The sequence below is a fragment of the Macaca thibetana genome, chromosome 17 (assembly GCF_024542745.1).
Source record: "Macaca thibetana thibetana isolate TM-01 chromosome 17, ASM2454274v1, whole genome shotgun sequence".
Taxonomy (NCBI): Eukaryota; Metazoa; Chordata; class Mammalia; order Primates; family Cercopithecidae; genus Macaca; species Macaca thibetana.
In genome coordinates, this window is record NC_065594.1 from 89,700,363 (window position 1) to 89,719,365 (window position 19,003).

The 19,003-nt window shown below is 42.8% G+C and overlaps 1 protein-coding gene across 1 annotated transcript in view; it reads right to left on the reverse strand.

Annotated features, from left to right (window-relative positions):
- Positions 1 to 5,129: 5,129 nt before the first annotated feature.
- Positions 5,130 to 19,003, reverse strand: part of COL4A1 (collagen type IV alpha 1 chain) — a 153,839-nt gene continuing 139,965 nt past the window's right edge. The window contains exons 48-52 of the mRNA XM_050766582.1: positions 17,875 to 18,087; positions 16,862 to 17,039; positions 11,259 to 11,373; positions 8,506 to 8,678; positions 5,130 to 6,615 (exon numbers count right to left, since the gene is read on the reverse strand). Of these exons, the coding sequence (XP_050622539.1) occupies positions 6,534 to 6,615; positions 8,506 to 8,678; positions 11,259 to 11,373; positions 16,862 to 17,039; positions 17,875 to 18,087 (761 nt within the window). The 3' untranslated portion in view covers positions 5,130 to 6,533. The remainder of the gene's footprint in view (positions 6,616 to 8,505; positions 8,679 to 11,258; positions 11,374 to 16,861; positions 17,040 to 17,874; positions 18,088 to 19,003) is intronic.

Consider the following 19,003-nt stretch of genomic DNA (forward strand, 5'->3'; position numbering starts at 1 on the left):
CACTATTATCCACTGTTTCAACAAGCTGAAGAAGAAAGTCCATACAATCATATCGATTGATACAGAAAGGGTATTCAACAACATTTGATATCCACTCATGATACTTACAGGGATAAAGGTATCTGTTTTTTGTTTTTTGTTTTTTTTTTTTTTAAACCCTGTAGTTAACATCATATTTAATGATGAAGGACTAAATGCTTTTTTCTTAAGATCAAGAACAAGGGAAGAATGCCCATATTCACCACACCAATTTAACGTTGTACTAAAAATTCTGGAGAGTACAAAAAAGGCAAGAAAAAGAAAAAGAGGTGTGTGTGTGTAGGGGGATGAAATAAGAAAAGGAAGAAATAGAAAGAGGAAGACATAGGAATAAATATTCGACCTTGGATCTGGCAATGGATTCTTAGATATGACACTAAAGGCATGAGCAACAGATGAAAAATAGATAAATTGTACTTCATCAACATTAAAAACTTTTGTGCACTTAAGAAAGTAAAAAGACAATCTTCATAATAGGAAAATATATTTGCAAACCATGTATCTGATAAGGGTCTACTATTCAGAATATATGAGGAATGCTTACAAGTAAACAACAAAAAGACGGATCAGGCACACAACTGTAATCCAAATAGTTTGGGAGGCCCAGGCAGGAGGATCGCTTGAGCCCAGGAGTTTGAGACCATTCTTGGCAACATAGTGAGACCCCATCTCTACAAACTTTAGAGAAATTAGCTGAGTGTGGTGGTGCATGCCTGTAGTCCCAGCTATTCAGGAGGTTGAGGTGGGAGGATCACCTGAACCTGGGAGGTGGAGGCTGCAATAAGCCATGATTGTGTCAGTGCACTCCAGCCTGGGTGAAAGAGTGAGACCCTCTCAAAAGTAAATAAATAACAAAAAGACAACCTACTTTAAAATGGAAAAGAAATTGAGTAAACATTTCAAATGTCTACTCAATGTATAAATGGCCAAGAAGCACATTGAAAAGATGCACAGCATCATGAAAAATTAGGAAAATGCAAATCAAAACCAAGACCCCTTCATATCCACTAAGATGGTTATAATCAAAAATTGGAAAATCATAAATGTGGGCAAGGACGTAGGGGAATTGGAGCCCACATCACTGTTGGTGGGAGTGTAAAACAGTTCAGCCTCTGTGGAAAAGAGTTTGGCAATTCCTCAGAAAGTTAAACACAGACTCAGCAATTCCATTTCTAGGTGGATATCCTAGAGAATTGAGGCAGGTGGATCACGAGGTCAGGAGATCGAGACCATCCTGGCTAACACGATGAAACCTCATCTCTACTAAAAATACAAAAAATCAGCCGGGTGTGGTGGCGGGCGCCTGTAGTCCCAGCCACTTAGGAGGCTGAGACAGGAGAATGGAGTGAACCCGGGAGGCGGAGCTTCCAGTAAGCCGAGATCATGCCACTGCACTCCAGCCTGGGTGACAGAGCAAGACTCTGTCTCAAAAAATAAATAAAGAAAGAAAACAGGAACTCAAACAAATGCATGTGCACAGCAACACTAGTCACAGTAGCCAAAGATCAAGATAGTTCACATGTTCATGAATGGGTGAGTGGATAAACAAAACGTAGCATATTTACATGACGGAAATTATACAGCCATAAAAGTGATCGAAGTACTGATGCATGCCACAATGTGGATAACCTTGAGAACATCATAGTAACTGAAAGAAAGCATACACGAAAGTCATGCACTGTATGAAATATCCAGAGTAGGCAAATGTATAGAGTCAGAAAGCAGACTGGTGTTTGCCAGGGATGGAGGGGTAGGGAGGGAATGGGGTGTGACTTCTGAATGGGGATGGGGCTTTGGTGTGATTAAAATGTTTTGGAACTAGACACAGTGGTTTAGTACTAGATACAAGTGGTTTAGTCCTAGATGCAGGTGGTTTAGTACTAGATGGAGGTGGTTTGGTACGAGATGCAACTGATTTAGAACTGAATGCAGGTGGTTTAGAGCTAGATGCAGCTAGTTTAGAACTAGATGCAGTTGATTTAGTACTAGATGCTGGGGTTTAGAACTAAAGGTGATTTAGCACTAGATGCAGGTTGTTTAGAACTAAATGCAGCTGGTTTAGTACCAGATGCAGGTGGTTTAGAACTAGATGAAGGGGATTTAGCACTAGATGCAGGTGGTTTAGAACTAGATGCAGGTTACTTAGAACTAGATGCAGGTGGTTTAGAAATAGATGCAGCTGGTTTACACTAGATGTAGGTGGTTTAGTGCTAGATGCAGGTGATTTAGCACTAGATGCAGGTGGTTTAGCACTAGATGCAGCTGGTTTAATGCTAGGTGCAGGTAATTTAGTACTGGATGCAGCTGGTATACAATTAGATGTAGGTGGTTTAGTGCTAGATGAAGCTGGTTTAGCGCTAGATGAAGCTGGTTTAGTACTAGAAGCAGGTGGCTTAGAACTGGACGCAGGTGGTTGCACAGCATTGTGAATATACTACATGCCACTGAATTGTTCACCTTAACGTGGTGCATTTTACATTATGTGAATTTCATCAATTAAAAAATGGATTACAAATCTAAATGTAGTAAGTAAAACCTTAACACTTTGAGAAGAAAATGCAAGAGAACATATTTGTGAGCTAGGGTGTATCAGCAGGTTCTCAACCACAATAGCAAAAGCATGTCCAGTGGAAGAAAACACAAATTGGTAAGTTGGGTATCATCAAAATTAAAAACTTTAGCTTTACACATGGACATAAACAGGGAAGCAGTCAACACTGCAGAACACTAGAGCGGGGAGGGAGGACGGGGCCTGGGTTGAAAAGCTACCTACTGGGTACTATGTTCGCCATCTGGCACTATACACCTATCTAACAACCCTGCATATGTACACCGCTGTGTCTCAAATAAAAGCTGAAATTTTAAAAAGCAAAAAAGTTTAGCTCTGTGAAAGACATCATTAAGTGGATGAATTTGCAAATCACTTATCCAAAAATGGACTTGTAACCAGAATATGTGAATAGCTTTCAGGATGCAACAGTGTGAAGATGAGCAACCCAACTGAAGAACTGAGCAAAGGGGCTGGATATGATGGCTCACACCTGTAATCCCAGCACTTTGGGAGGCCAAGGTGGGCAGATCACTTGAGTCTAGGAGTTTGAGGCCAGCCTAGACAACACGGTGAAACCCAGTCTCTACAAAAATACAAAAAAAAATTAGCTGGATGCGTGGCACACACCTGTAGTCCCAGCTACTCAGGAGGCTGAGGTGGGAGGATCACTTGAGCCCAGGAGGTGGAGGTTACAGCGAGCCGAGATCATGCCACTGCACTCCAGCCTGGGCAACAGAGTAAGACCCCATCTAAAAATAAAACAAAATAAAATAAAATTTTTAAAAAGACTGAGCAAAGGTTTAACAGACACTTAAAAAAAAAAAAAGGTATATACAAGATATACAGACAGCCAAAAACTGTTCAACATCATTAATCATTAGAGAAATGCAAATTAACCATAGTTAATGCCACTATACACTTGTGAGAAGACCACACACACACACACACATTGCTGGCAATGCCAAACACTGGAGGGGATGTGGAGCCACTGGAGCTCCCACTGGTTGCTGGAGGGAAGGCAGCATGGTGCAGCCATCCTAGAAGATGGTTTGGCAGCTCCTTAGAGCATTAAATGCATACTTCCCCTATGACACAGCTGTCTTAGCACTGGGCATTTATCCTAAAGTAATGAAGACTTACATTCACAGGCAAACCTGAATGTGAATGTTTATTCCTATTTATAATCACCAAAACCCAGAAACAACCCAAATATCCTTCAACAGGTGAATAGGTAAGTGAAGGGTGGTATGTGTATAAAATGCCATCCCGCTCAGCAATAGAAAGGAATAAACTATTGATACACATAACGACTTGAAAAAATGTCAAATACATTATGCTGAGTAAAAGAAGACAGTTTCAAGTCTATTCTTCCATTCTTGAATAGACGATCTATGATAGGGGAGAGTTCCATGGTTGATGACCAGGTTAGGGTGCCTGACTGTTCTACATAGTACAGGTTTGAAGGTTTTTAGGTGATGAAACTGTTCTGCGTGCTGATTTGGTTATGGGTATGTGAACCTATTTGTAAGTTCACAATTCATAGAACTGTACATCAAAATGAGTCAGTTTTACTGTAAGTTAATTTAAAAAACATAAAAACTGCTTTCCGAATAATGGGTATAAGATGCATGGGATTTGAATATTGAGATCTACAGTGTCATATTATCTTCTTTGTACTTTCCTAGAGATACTAAATTGCATATAACAGACATGATAAATGAACTTTATACATATATATATAGTGTACAAAATTTTGTACGCAAAATATATCTACATGTACGAAATGCTCTAAAGTGGCTCTTAATAACTTCAGTTACCTCTCAGTAACTTCAGTAGAAACTAAGCCTAATGATTTTAATTTTCTTCTCTACCCTTCTATATACTAAGGAGACCAAAGAACACTTTTCACTGTTTTTGTCAGAAGTGCGGAAAAGGTGGCGAATCGGGTCCCTGCCGCATGACCTGCCTGGAGCACTGTGCCGCATGCTCACATTCTGTCCTTCGTCTTCACGATGGCTCTGGGTGAGTTAACTGAGAACATCAGCATATTGAGAGCTTTTTTCTGAGTATTCAGTCACACACATTCTCCGTGGACTATATTCTGATCCAGTTCAAACTGAAGCTTTAGTCATTAGGGAAAAGAGATCTGTCATCTTTTTTTTTTTTTTTTTTTTTTTTGCTACATCAAGTAATACTTGGAATCCAGCCCTCTGCTTCACTCCTAATATAACTAAAATCTCAGTTCTAACCCCCCAGTGGATTCACACTTAATGGCTATATATGCGTGCTATTCATCTCTGTTTATCTTGTATTTAACCAATGCCTGGGAAGTGGCATTTATACAGTGAATGAATGGATGGATGGAGAGATGGATGACAGCTGTCTTGGGGGACAGATGGAAGGATGCAAAGGAGGGAGTGAGGAGGCGACGAAAGAGGAAGAGATGGAGAACACCAATCTTTTTTTCCTTGTTGTAGTCACTATAAATCACCCCCAGTCTGTGACTCTCATTTGGAAGAAGTGCAAAATGAAAATGATCTAAGGTATGCAAAGCTTACAAATTTATTAGCAGCTTGTGCAGTAAGTTTCTTTTAATGCGTCTGTGGCAATACTAGCAACAAATTAATAAAAGCTTAATTTTTATACAAATAGTTTTATTACAAATTTGAATTCTTAAGAAATACACATTTAAAGAAATTACATAAAAGGCCTTAGTAGTCTTAAAAATGTTTTGGAGACTTTTAGTGAACTGTCATTTCAGGCCTAGTGGTCCGAATCTGCCCTCCTGCGGTCCATGCGATGCCCTGCTGAGGTCTGTGAACACAGCTCGTGACAAACCACGGAAATGGCCCCAATGTGCTTACGTGTGAAAATACTGATACTGTGATTCAACAGAGCTGTTTGTCAAGCAGGGATGCAGAATGAGGAATACTAATGAAATGACGGCCTTTAAGGTTGCTGCTTTTGAAGTCAAGTCATTCAGTTTGTGATTAGTGTTTAAAACCCTGAAAATATTTAATACAGAATAAAAACAATAAGCTCAAAGTACATGTTTCACTATAATAGACACCATATTCATGAACCTGGGCTTGGTTTTGGCAATACATAATTTTTGGTTTAGAAGTGAACAATGAAAACGGATGTTTCACATTCAATATCCTAGTCTTTATAAACCTACGTTAAAGGACAGCACAGTCTTTCAAAGGAAAAAAACTATGTAAGCTTTATTTTAACAGTGGAAGTCCAACTAAACCTTGATCTGCCTAATTGCTGACATCTATATAAATTACTAATATATATATATATATATTTAATTTTTGACTTTTTTTGGACCATCTTTATTCCACAGGAAAATTGTGATTTCTGCAAAAGCAGCTGCATAGTACCACACATAGCAGAAAGACAGAAATTTATATTTGGGGGTTGGAAGATATGGCTACTGAGTCTGTAATTCCATTTGGAGGTTCAAAAAACCATTTTTACATTGCTATTATTTGTACAGACCAAGGGACCTAAATTTTGAAACAGCTAGACAGTGATATAAACAAACATTTATCTCTGGGGGTAGATAATTAATTATAATACAAGAATGAAAATGGGCAAACAGTATGGAAGGCACCCACACCTCCTAGCACCCTTTGGTTTTCTGATGGAGTTCTCACTTCACACATCAGTGCATTGGATTGCAGAAAATATTGATATTTTATTTCATCAAAAGTGCCATTTGGTATGCCACTATTGAAAGCTTATCGCTGTCTTTTTCTCCTTCAGCAAGTAGAGGTCAATGAAGCAGGGTGTGTTAGTTACGCAAATTCCTATAAGGCACTTTACGGTTTTCATACTGGACAGTGAGGTACACAGGATATATTTCTAGGGTTCGTTGCTGTTAACAAAAAGAAGAAGAAGTAGCACCATGTTGTGACATTAGCTGACTCAGGCTTCATTATGTTCTTCTCATACAGACTTGGCAGCGGCTGACGTGCGTGCGCAGCTCCCCTGCCTTCAAGGTGGACGGCGTGGGCTTCCTAAAATACAACACAGAGACAGACCACTGGCCATCATTTCACAACACATCAGAAACATGGCAGTCCTGCCCTGCTCAGAAATGTCTAAGGGGTCGGCCCAGCCCCTGGCATCAGGCCCCAACCTGGTACCACCCAGTGACTGCTGTCCACCTTACCATGAGCAGGCATGTGCTGGGTGCAGGGCACACAGAACACTGAGGGTTACCTACCATCTGCACACCCAGGCCCTAACACCTGCCCCAGTGCCCACAGCCCCTAAGGTAGAGCTGAAGTCCCGCCACATCGGTCTGGCTCCGAAGCCTTCGCATTCCCCTCTGTGCCACCTGCCTCCTTGTACTACAATTTCACTTTTGGTCCTTTCTCCTCCATTAGATCATAAACTCCTCCAAGGTAAGAAGAAGATATTATTCTTCTCTGCAACACTTTACACACACAGTAAGTGTTCACTAAATATTTGTGGAATGATGTGATGAGTAATAAATCTGGAGTAATTCCCTAGACCTCAAAATACTTTTATAACTTTTGAAGGATTTCTGTGGTCTGCTTTGAGGCCAAAAAGAGGGAAAGACATTTAATGTCCCAAATGTTTCTCAAGCTTAGAAACTCTGCATTATTTTGATTGTTGAAAAGGTAAAATCTGAACTAAAATTGGTACTGAGAAAATTCTATTAAAATTTTAAAAAAATAAAATTAAATTAAAATAGCCATTTATGAGAGTGCCTCATCCTAAAATTGAGGCTGCTTGTTTTAGCAACTTCCGGTGCAAATTCCAGTACCCTCAAGTTTATTATGTAAATTAATGGGATCTTACCTAATTTGCTTTGGGAAAACATTTTAGTTTATTGTATCAGGCTGCTGGTTAAAAAAAAAACAAAACCCATCATTAACTATCAACCCTATAAGAGGACACTGCAGGGGCTGAGGCATGAACAAAGCGTGCTCATTTTGGTAGTGAATGGCTAAACTCTATCTGCAGCATTGATGTCAAGTTTCCAGTGCCTTGAAAGGCTCCAATAAACCACCAGTTAGGCACGCGGCACTTTTTGGATGAGTAACGAATTAGAGGAGTGAGTATGTCGTTCTGTCTCTTACTATCTAAGCTAGAAAGAGACAGGATCACAGCAGAGTTCCATATGATTCTCTCCAAAAAGGTGAAGACGAAAGGCTTATCTCCAGGGGTGAGAAGCACTTGTTTTGGAAACGAACAGTAAGCAGCTGTGCCAGGTCTGTCAGCCTCCTGCACTGGCTCCAGCAGGGCTGCAGCTGGGGCTCTGGATAGAGGATTCATTATGCGCTCCTGGCCTTCGGGGACCGGCCCGGCTCCCAGTCAACTCCAGCAAGGTTAGTAGCCACTTGGGACAGTCATTTTAAAGGTGAGATTTTGGTAATGGAAAAGGAAGGAAGGGTCTTCCCTCTCAATTTCAGCTGAATTTGTGCTGAAATGAATTTTTATTTGCACAAGTCTAAAAAAATACCTTGTGAAGTCACTCAGAACTTACACCAAGTGTACATTACGATCGGTGTTATAAATGGCATGAAAATGAATGCTGCTCACTTCTTTTTCCTGGGATTATTAAATATACTGTATTTCAAACATGCTCTGTTTGGAGATTTCAGTTGCTTTAATTACATTTTAGTACATTCACCTAGAAAAAATGGAACGTGACCTTTTTCTTTCACGGTTCTTCAGTTTATGAAAAAATTAAACCTATGACTCAAGGTCTGCCTTTGAAAATCGTCTCGGTGATCTGCCCATGTCGAACAGCATCAAATGTTCGTTACATTTGTTCTTCGAGACTTTGCTTTGGAAGATGTTATGGATTGTGGATGATTAAAAAATAAAGTCACAAAGGGGCCAGCACCCTGCAAAAAAGCAGCGCTCCCACTTACTTGAACATCTCGCTCCTCTCTATGGTGGCGAGCCAAAAGCTGTAAGCATTTGCGTAGTAATTACAGGTCCCACGGCCGTGACACTCGATGAATGGCGCACTTCTAAACTCCTCCAGACAGGAGCCAGGGGATGCCAGGGCTTGGCCAGAGCCTTCTGCACCAGCGCTGGTGTGCTGCGGAACAGACAAGCCGTGAGTCAGAGGTTCCCTCCTCAAACACTGGGAGAGATCGACCCTTCCCAGGAAGGCGCCAGGGTGTTCCCTCTGGAAAGCCACACACTGCAGCCTCATGTGGTCACCACAAGACACACTCTGTGCCCAAATTCTCGGGCTGGCCGCCAAGCCAGTGCCTGCATGGCTGGGGCCCCATAGTGCTCAACATGGCCCCAGGGATCATCTAACGGCTGCTCCCCAAATAGATGACCAGCCCAGCTTTATTAGAGTTTAAAGAAGAGCTCACTATGTATTAGATTTGAAACACTCCAACCCATTCTAACGTGGGGCATGAGACAACAGCCAAAATGTTCAAATAATGTTGCAAACAACGGATGTGGAATCAGATTTTACAAATGCATTCCTGTATTTGCTATATTAGAGGCTATTTATCTTAAGGTAAAGAATAATCATTCAATTTTTTTTTTCTTTAAAAAGAGAGAAAAACAAGAGTAAGAGAAAAAAACTAGCGACTACTATAACTTTATCAAATTGCATTTTGGTCTAGCAGGTTTAAGTAGGACCTTCCTGTACTCAGAAATCAAGACCTTAAAATGAATGACATACAACCTTGACTAAGACATTACGACAGATCCCCATGACTATTATTTCAGATATGGGAAGTGTGAACTCTGGAATTCTGGAGACACAAGGGACCGTTGAGGATAAGGCTAACTCCACTGATTCCCAGATGGGGACAGTCTGGGATCTGACCAGGATCACACAGCTCGAAGGCAGAGCAGAGGCAAGGACAGGGACTTCCAGACCAGAGCCATCGTCCTGAGAACTCAGAGGAGGTGCTGGGAGACACTGTTCTCTAGAAGGTCATTATTCTTGTTTGCTCCTGATTTCGAGAAATTATGGGCAATCACTGTTTCAGGTCTTTGTGACACCCGGACAAGGGTTTGGGGTGACAACGGCTTTCCCGTGGTTCCTCAATGCAACTCCGGACTTTCCCTGACACACCGAGATTCCACTCAGCATTTCTTATAATTATGGAGTGGCAAATCCAATCTACCTTTTAACGAAAATGGCATGCTTATATCATTGTTAGTGTCCTGATTTCTCTATACTGCATGTTCAACCTTTTTGGCTCTCTCGATAAAGTAGTTACAATGCAGCACTTCAAATTATTGGAACAACCTGTTAATCTGGTGGTGGTGCTGCAACGTGAAGAGTCTAACTGCAGTACAATCAACCCAGCAAATCATACAATCAAACTTGCATATGTGCACAAACATTTTAAAAATTGCTTTCCTGTCAACTTTTTCTACACTTGGAAAAATGCGTAGAAAAGCACAAGAAAAATCCAGTAGAAGGAAATCGCAATGGTGGGCACCTCGCACACAGCACGTCCGGAAGGTGGAGCAGAGACCCTCCACATGGCTGGGGCACAGGGCAGACGCCACACCACCTATCAGTTTTCTCGTTATCTTCGCTCAGTGTCCTCACTCAAACATTAAAAAAAAAATGTTTTCCTGCCAATTTTTTCTACAATTGGAATAATTTACAGAAGAAAATAGCTATGAAGCCCTGTTCCCTGTCAGTCAGATGATAAATAATGTTCATCTGTGGGTCAAATGTACAACTCGCCCATTCCTGACAGTGTGAAGATGGGACTAGGACTTCCAGTGATGATGCAGATGTGTGTGTAGAGTCGTTTACTGGGAATTGGCAAATTCCGGGATAACTCTGATCTTACAAGTTCACGACTTGTATATATTTAATCAATACTGCCAACTGAGGTAACAGAATAAAACAAGCTACAATGAGCGTATCAAACGGGCCTTGTTTTCCGTTTCAATTGACTTTTGTGGGGAAGGGAAGCCCTGGGGCTAGGAGAGCAGTCCTTGCCCCGTGGGAAGGGTCCCAGGCGGCACCGGCCCAGGAGAGCCTTCGTGGAGGCCACAGCCAGCCCTCGGGTGTTCTCTCCCTAACTCAAGCTTCTGCTTTCCAGCTCGTTCGTGTTGTAGTAGAATGTGTACTCCCTATGTGCAGGCTCTCTTCCTCCTTCCCCTGAAAGAGGCCTCAACCTTGTGTAGAGAAGCTGGTTATATAGAGAAGCTGCTCATATGGAGAAACTCGTCATATACAGAAGCTGTTCACATAGAGAAGGTGGTCATGTAGAGAAGCTGGTCATATGGAGAAGCTGCTCATAGAGAGAAGCTGGTTGTATGGAGAAGCAGGTTGTATAGAGAAGCTGTTCATATTGCTGGTGCTGGAACAGAGCTGTAGAGCACCTGAGTGGAGCAGCCACAGGGAAGCAGAGGCCTGGGCCTGCATTTCCAGGAAGATGCTCATCCCAGCTACCCTGGCTCTGAGCAGAGGAGTGTTCTGGCTGGTGCTGGAGACCCCTGCTGTCACCAGGCAGAGCAGGCCAGGCTTCCAGGCATGCTTTGGAAGGGGACGGTTGGAGGAAGAAGGAGGGGCTTAAGCAGCGAGATGCAGAGAACCCCAAGGTGTGGAGGCAGCAGACAGAGGCGACTATGGGGTGAAAGTGGGGCTCTTCCCAGGATACACAGCGTCTCCCCAGACACTTACCATCACAAAAGAGTAGCCGATCCACAGCGAGGACCACCCGCTGGGGCACGGTGGGATCTGAATGGTCTGACTGTGCACGGCCATCACCATGGCGGGCGCCTCACACACAGCACACCTGGAAGTGGAGCAGAGACACTCAGCACAGCAGGGCACAGGGCAGAGGCCGCCCTCCATGCACTGCCCCATGACCAACACTCAACGCCCTCACTCAGTCTTTCTGGTCCAATTACGTATTAAGTGGGAAACGTGCCCATTGCTTAGACTCTGAGGTTTAGCACCTCCCTGTTGGTTTTATAAGCCTATCTCAGGATTAAAACATTCAATTCAAAAATAGAGCAGGATGCCTGGGTGCGGTGGCTCATGTCTATAATCCCAGCACTTTCGGAGGCCAAGGCAGGCGAATCATCTGAGGTCAGGAGTTCAAGTCCAGCCTGACCAACATGGAGAAACCCTGTCTCTACTAAAAATACAAAAAATTAGCTGGGTGTGGTGGCACATGCCTGTAATCCCAGCTACTCAGGAAGCTGAGGCAGGAGAATCGCTTGAACCTGGGAGGTGGAGGTTGCAGTGAGCTGAGATCGTGTCAATGCACTCCAGCCTGGGCAACAAGAGTGAAACTCCATCTCAAAAAAAGAAGAAAAAATTAGAGCAGGACACAGGCCTGTACTCCCAGCTACTAGGGAGGCTGAGGCAGAAGAACTGCCTGAGGCCAGGAGTTCAAGGCTGCAGGGAGCTATGTTTGGCCTGCCTGTGTGCCACTGCTCTCTGACCTGGGCAACAAAGCGAGACCTGCCTCTAAAAAATTGTTTAAAAAATAGATCCAACACGAGTTATTTAACTGTCTGTCTTGTAGAAGGGAAAAATAGGAAGGCAAAGCTCTAACAGTGGCTCTCCCGGAGGGGCTGGGGTTACAGGCGGCTTTTCTTCTTCGGGCATTTGAGTGTTTTCCAATCTTTCGACAATGAGTATGTATTTCCACAAGCACAATAAATGCTTCAGAAAAAATGCTGGTGAAATCCAAGAGCTACTCCTTTTGGAATGCAACAGTTTGTTTGAAGCTATGAATAATCTTTAGTATAAGAAATGCACTTAGTGAGTTGAGTAACTAAGACAAATAATGCATGCTTTAATGAACTTGAGGCTGCATGTCCACGTGGGCCTCTTGCGGGAAACTTGTTTTCTGGTCTGCCCCCTTGGCTCAGCTGTCCAAGGTCTGAGGCCATCAGTATCCACTGCAGCTGAAGTGACCGGCAGAGGACCCTCCCAAGGACAGGATGCCCCCCAAGCCAGGCTGATTCAGCTCAGGCTTGGGACTGCACCAGAAATAAATTAACACAGCACAGTGCTCTGACTAAGACCCTTTCAATGAAGGGAACCCTTGATGGTGGGATAATGCTTTGTTTAAAAAAAAAAAAAATTAAACACCAACAGTGAATAATTACTTTCGAGTCACAAAATGAACAGAGTGTTAACAATGCTGATAAATGACTATAAACGGTGTTAATAATTACACCTAGTTATATTGGGACATTTGCATGAAAGTGGATCAGAAGGGGGAATAGGGCTGAATGAGTCATTTGATTTTCCATGGACATGTGTGTGTGTGCGTGTGTGTATGTGTGGTGTGTGCAATTTTCTATTTTATTCACCCAAATGCAGATGAATTAAAAGGTTCACTTAAACAACAGTGACTGAAATTGGCCTCATACATCTGCCACCATCTGGTTTGCTAGACACGAGACCTAGAAATACAGCCTGGAGCGAAGCGTTTTGTCTTTTTCAGACGGTCTCTGGGCTGAGGGCTTCAAGGGTCTATAGAGAGGGTGGTCCTGCCCCATTGCAGGCTTAAAGAGCTGTGTGATTCCTTAAAATTCACATGGCCACATTCTCCATATTGCATATGAAGAAACTAAGGCCAGGGTTAGTTGTGTCCAAGACAGAACTAAAATGCGCTTCTCCTTGCTCTCAATCCAGTGGTCTTTTCATCAGAGCAATTAGCAATCAGTATTTATCTCGTGAGTCTTGTCTGCAGAAAGCCAGAAAGCACTTAGAAAATGGTGCCCTGCTATCAGGATGAAAGCAGTGGAACTGCCACCTTTTCTGCTGAAAATGAAGGCTTTTGTGTCATTTGCTGTTTCTAAAATTTAGCTTTCAGACCTCCCTAAAGGGAAGACCTGGGAAGGAACCTGTAAGTCCTGAGAAGTCGTGGGAAACCACTAAGTTCAGTAACCATGGAAACCTGCCTGCTCAGAGACAGGGACAAAGGGGCAGCCTCTCTACAACAGGGAAGTAGAGGCAGACTTGATGCAAAGGCAGCGAGCGGCTTCAAGTACACGCCTGGGAAGGTCTCTTCCTGCTGAGCTTCGAGATGTCAACTAACAGACGTAAAAATCTGGAAATGTAAAGTCCTGGGACATTCCAGGACTTTCTGGTCCAATTACACATGAAGTGGGAAATGCCGTGCCCCTTGCGTAGACTCTAAGGTTTAGCAGCTCCAAGTTGGTTTTACAAGCCCGTCTGAGGATTAAAACATACAGAAACCTCAGACTCTTGGTGCCCACAGACCAGGGCTGTTTTACTGAAAGGAATGCATCAGAGCAATGCCGGTCTCAGACACGCAGCTTCTCTGAGACCTGTTTTTGGAATACCACCAAGGCATGCCAGAGCTCCTGTCAAGGAGCTCGGAATAAAGGTCAAATGTTAACGTCAAGAAAGTAAATAGGAAACATACCAATGAACAGTCTTTTTCTACCTGTTGTGTAAAGGAAGCTAAAAAGAGAAACCCACAAAAGTTGTTACTTTTCCTTCTAGTTATCAGGCATGGTTCTGAGCAAGAAAAGTCTCAAAACAGTCAGTATCTGGCAGCCACTTGCACAGGTGAAGTATTGCCTGCATTCTGAAAAGCGCCATTCAGGAAGTGTCATGAATGATATTCTCCATTTTAACATCAATAAAATAAGTTTTCTCATAGTTCAAAAAAAAAATCTAACAAAATGGTCAGTAGATAGCTTAATGTAAGGGGATCAAAGATCTAAGATTTTCCCACATAGGAGGCGCCTTCCAGCCCTCTGGTCCATGGTCCCACGTGACATAGCTCTCTCACTAAACTGTGATCTGCCAGGACCTGCCTGGCACATAACCCTAGTCTTCCCCGAAACAGGGCATGTTCATCTAATGAAAGGAGTTGGGCTAAAGGCACAGCCTGGGGCAGCTGTGCAGGAGCTCCGGAGTGATTCCAAGCATCTGCTTCCCTTTTCCCTTTTCTCTTGAATGCAGGGCACTTCTTAGCTGATACTGCTACATCTTTCTTCATATTCAAAGACTACCGATTTCTTTAAAGGGAATATAAAAACCTTTTAATCTTTTTTATCATTTATTATCTTAATACGTAAAAAGTAAAATTACAGAATAGCTTCTTAGTCAAATGAATTTGTTCACTGGCCACTTTCCTATTATTTCTGAGTATTTCTAAGCAATAAGTTTTTTTTTTTTTTGAGACAGAGTTTTGCTCTTGTCACCTAGGCTGGAGTGCAATGGTGCGATCCTGGTTCACTGTAACCTCCGCCTGCTATGTTCAAGCAATTCTCCTGCCTCAGCCTCCCGAGTAGCTGGGATTACAGGCATGCAACACCACAACTAGCTAATTTTTGTATTTTTAGTAGAGATGGAATTTCACCATGCTGGCCAGGCTGGTCTCGAACTCCTGATCTCAGGTGATCCACCTGCCGTGGCCTCCCAAAGTGCTGGGATTACAGGCGTGAGCCACTGCACCCGGCCAGCAATAAACTTGTAATTAGACGGAAAGAGGCAAAGAGAGAACAGTCATGTTACTTTCAGTCGTAATAATTTCAGTTTCCCATCTTACTTCCTATCAGGGAGGCTCCTGGGGTCTGAAAACATACTTCAGATATTAGTGCGGATAAACACTTAAGGGAAATCGCTGAGCCAAACACATGCATTTTCAATGGGTACAATATCACCCAAGGGAGCAAAAATTGGTGGCACTGGGAGTGTGTGTATTATTGTATAATTTTTAAATGTATAAATCTGTATAATTTTATGTATAAAGCACAGATAGACATACAACACACAAACAGAGGAGATATACAGTATGTCTGCGGTACTACAATTTCACAGGGGCCACCTCACACCCATTGGGATGGCTACTATCAAAAAGGCAGAAAACGACATGTGCTGGTGAGGACGTGGAGCAACTGGAACCCTGTGCACTGTGGCAGGAATGTAAAGGGCGCGGCCACTGTGGAAAACAGCATGGCGGTTTCTCAAATAACTAAAAATAGAATTACCATATGATCCCACAATTCTACTTCTGGGTATACATCCAGAAAAATTAAAAGCAGGCTCTCAAAGAAATATTTTCACACCCATGTTCATAGCAGCATTGTTCGCAATAGCTGAGGTGTGGACAAAACCCAAGTGTCCATTGACAGAGGAATGGATCAACAAAACGTGGCACCTACACACAACAAAATATTATTTGGCCCTAAGTACGAAAGAAATCCTATCACACGCTATAATGTAGATGAACCTTGAGGACATTATGCTGAGTGAAATAGGCCAGTGACAAAAGGCAAAATATCATATGATTCCACTTACATGAGGTGTCTACAGGGGTCAAATTCACAGGGACAGAAAGTAAAACTGGGGTCACCAGAGGAGGGATATGGTGTCAGTGTTTAATAGGGACAGTTTGAGTTTGGGAAAATGAAAAAGTTCTGGAGACGGATGGTGGTGATGGTTAAACAACAATGCAAATGTACTTAATGCCACTGAACTGCACACTGAAAAATTATTAAGATGGTAAATTTTACGTTATGTGCATTTTACCAAAATTAAAAATAATTTCTAAAAAAATTCATAGGGGCAGGGATGATTCAGAAAACAATGTCTTCAAAGGCTCCTTGGGGAAGTTACTATTTTTTTAAAAAGAAAGATTGAGAAACACTGTTCCAACACTGGCTGAAGAATCCAGTGACATCACTTTACTTATAGGAGGAAAGCTAACCAGCACAGTGAGGAGGTAAAACAGAAATTCTCTCTGCAAGCCCGGTATTATCTCACCATGGTTCTGCACCATAATTTTAAAACACAATAACTGACTTTTTATTTTTTTGCTTTTTGAGACAGGGTCTCACTCTGTTGCTCAGGCTGGAGTGCAGTGGCGTGGTCTCAGCTCACTACAGCCCCAACATCCCAGGCTTAAGGGATCCTTCCTCAGCCTCCCTCGTAGCTGGAAGCATAGGCTCGCGCCACCACACCCAGCTAACTTTTGTATTTTTTGGAGAGATGAAGTCTCGTCATGTTGCCCAGGCTGGTCTTGAACTCCCGGGCTCAAGCGATCCTCTCGCCTCAGCCTCCCAAAGTGCTGGAATTACAGGCACCAGCCACTGCGCCCAGCCAACTGACTTTTACGTCAAGTAATTTTTATGGTTGATTTCCATTACAAAACTCAGATATCACAAATAATAAACTAAATGGCAATGGATTGAATGTTTTGGAGAAAAATAGAAAAAATACGTTTGTCCAGACTAGACACTTTTCCTCTTCAATTATGCATTTGTTCCTACAAATGCTCGACTCACCTACTAATAAAGGGTCTTATGTTGTCCCCCGTGATGGGTGCCATTGACATGGGCATGGGCTCGGGGGTGGACAGCCAGTATGAGTAGTCATTTCGTGATGCAAAGTTGCACACGTTGTTAATGTTGCAGAACAGGAAGGGCATTGTGCTGAACTTGCGCAGGCAGCTGCCGGCCGTGCCTAGACAAGCGAGAAGACAATGTGAGAGGTTTTCTTTATCATTCACAATCTATCTCTATGTAAAGTAGATTTCAGCCGGACAACAAGCAAAAACATGTTATCAACATAATCACGGAAATGGAAATGTATAAAGGATTCTGTAGGACATTTTTGATGAAAGGAAACAAAACCAGTTTACCAGCACAAAGAAACCTTTTCCTAAAGCTGAATTCTAGAAGGAACTTAACATACGGTTCATTATACAATGGACAGTAACAAATTGGGCAATGTCTTTAACAATAGTTTTGCAGAAAATGCAGAGATGCTCTTTCTATAGCAGCTTGCTGATTCTAACCCTGATAAAAGTTAAAGGTAGAGAAAATTAAAACACAGTTTGCTGGAGGTTATCTGGGGCAGACTAAGATAATGAGGACAGATATGTAGCTTTCTGCTGACCTAAACTACAGGAGCAGAGCTCAAAGCTCAGTAGCCGTACAGAATTTCAGACAGGATAACGTGGACATTTTTTACAAAGAGCAATGGTTAAGTTGCATTAATGCAAGATATTAAGTGCACTCCAGGAATCTTGATCCTACTTGATAATTTGAAGATGAGATCTAAAGTTTTATTAATTTAAAGAGTTTTGAACATTCAGTCTCCACATTTCTTGGCTTGCCATTAGTAACACAGCAGCTGTTGAACTGATTATTTGTAATCAATGGAGAGAAATGGGGCCGGGCTGCTTTTTCACAGGCTACTGCCCTCAGTGCAGCAGCAGAGGCGAGTCCAGCGCCGCGCACCGAAGGCACTCAACACACCCACACTGAATGGATGTGTGGATCTGCAGGCTTCTTACCCAAGTCCTGGCCATGGGCCCGTTCGTTGCCTTGCACGTAGAGCAAAGAGTACCCATGGTAAAGAATTTTGGTCCCAGAAGGACACTGTGGATCATCTATTGTTTGACTGTGCCTGGTCACAAGGAAGCCGTGATCAACAGATGGGGTGCCTGGGGGCCCCATGGACCCTGGCAACCCATCGGGGCCTGGTGGACCTGGAAATCCTCTTGGACCTGGAAGACAGGAGACAAATTAGTTTCTCTAATTGCAAACACGCTCCCCTGAAGGCTTTCAAAATCATTTGCTCCAAAGAGTTTTCAATATTTTATATTTCCACAAAGTATCCTACCTATTCATGTTACCAAAAAAGTCTAAAAAGAATGCATGGCTAACTAAATACAGCTGCCTGCCTCCTTCGTGGTGTCTTGACTTCTTTTCACCTGCCACCTCAAAACATTTTTATACGCACAGTCCTTGGTGCAGAGCAGATGCCTGAACAATTCAGTTCAACGAATATGTGACATATATGAAAATGGACATATGAATAAATGAAAATGAATGACGTGACTCTGTGCATGTCATTCACATGGAAGTGTGGGGCTCCTGTTGGGGAGGATTATCACAGAATTATTAAACAACCTCATCTTAAGGCGTTTTCTCTTCTACAGCAGCCCAAAGCCTACGTGTGGAAATGGAGCAGTAGGGGACCTCTCAGGCAAGGCCTGCTTCTGTCCCTTCTCTAACTGTGCCACGTGCCAAACTGTGCGCAGGTCAGCTGGGCTGAGCTCTTTGTTCAGTTAGTCAGCAGCCTCAGCCTTCTGCATCACGGCCTTCATGGAACACTCGAGTGTCCCTTCTCCTAAGGAAGGAGATCAAGTTTATCCCATGCCTTTGGGCCAAAGATGGCATTATACTCATTTCGACTTTCCCTTGTCCTTTGCTGAAATAGAATTTTCATAGCTGCAGCTCACATCCCACTTAGGAAACCACATGGGCCGCCACTATTGGCTGCCTTTCAACAACATCTGGGAAGCGTATGCTTTGATCAATATCTGTCTCTACACAGAAAGAAGGACACTTCCTCAGCTCTTCTGTTTGATCCTATTTCTTCTAAGAAACAGACTTCTTCGGAAATCTGTCAAGTAATAC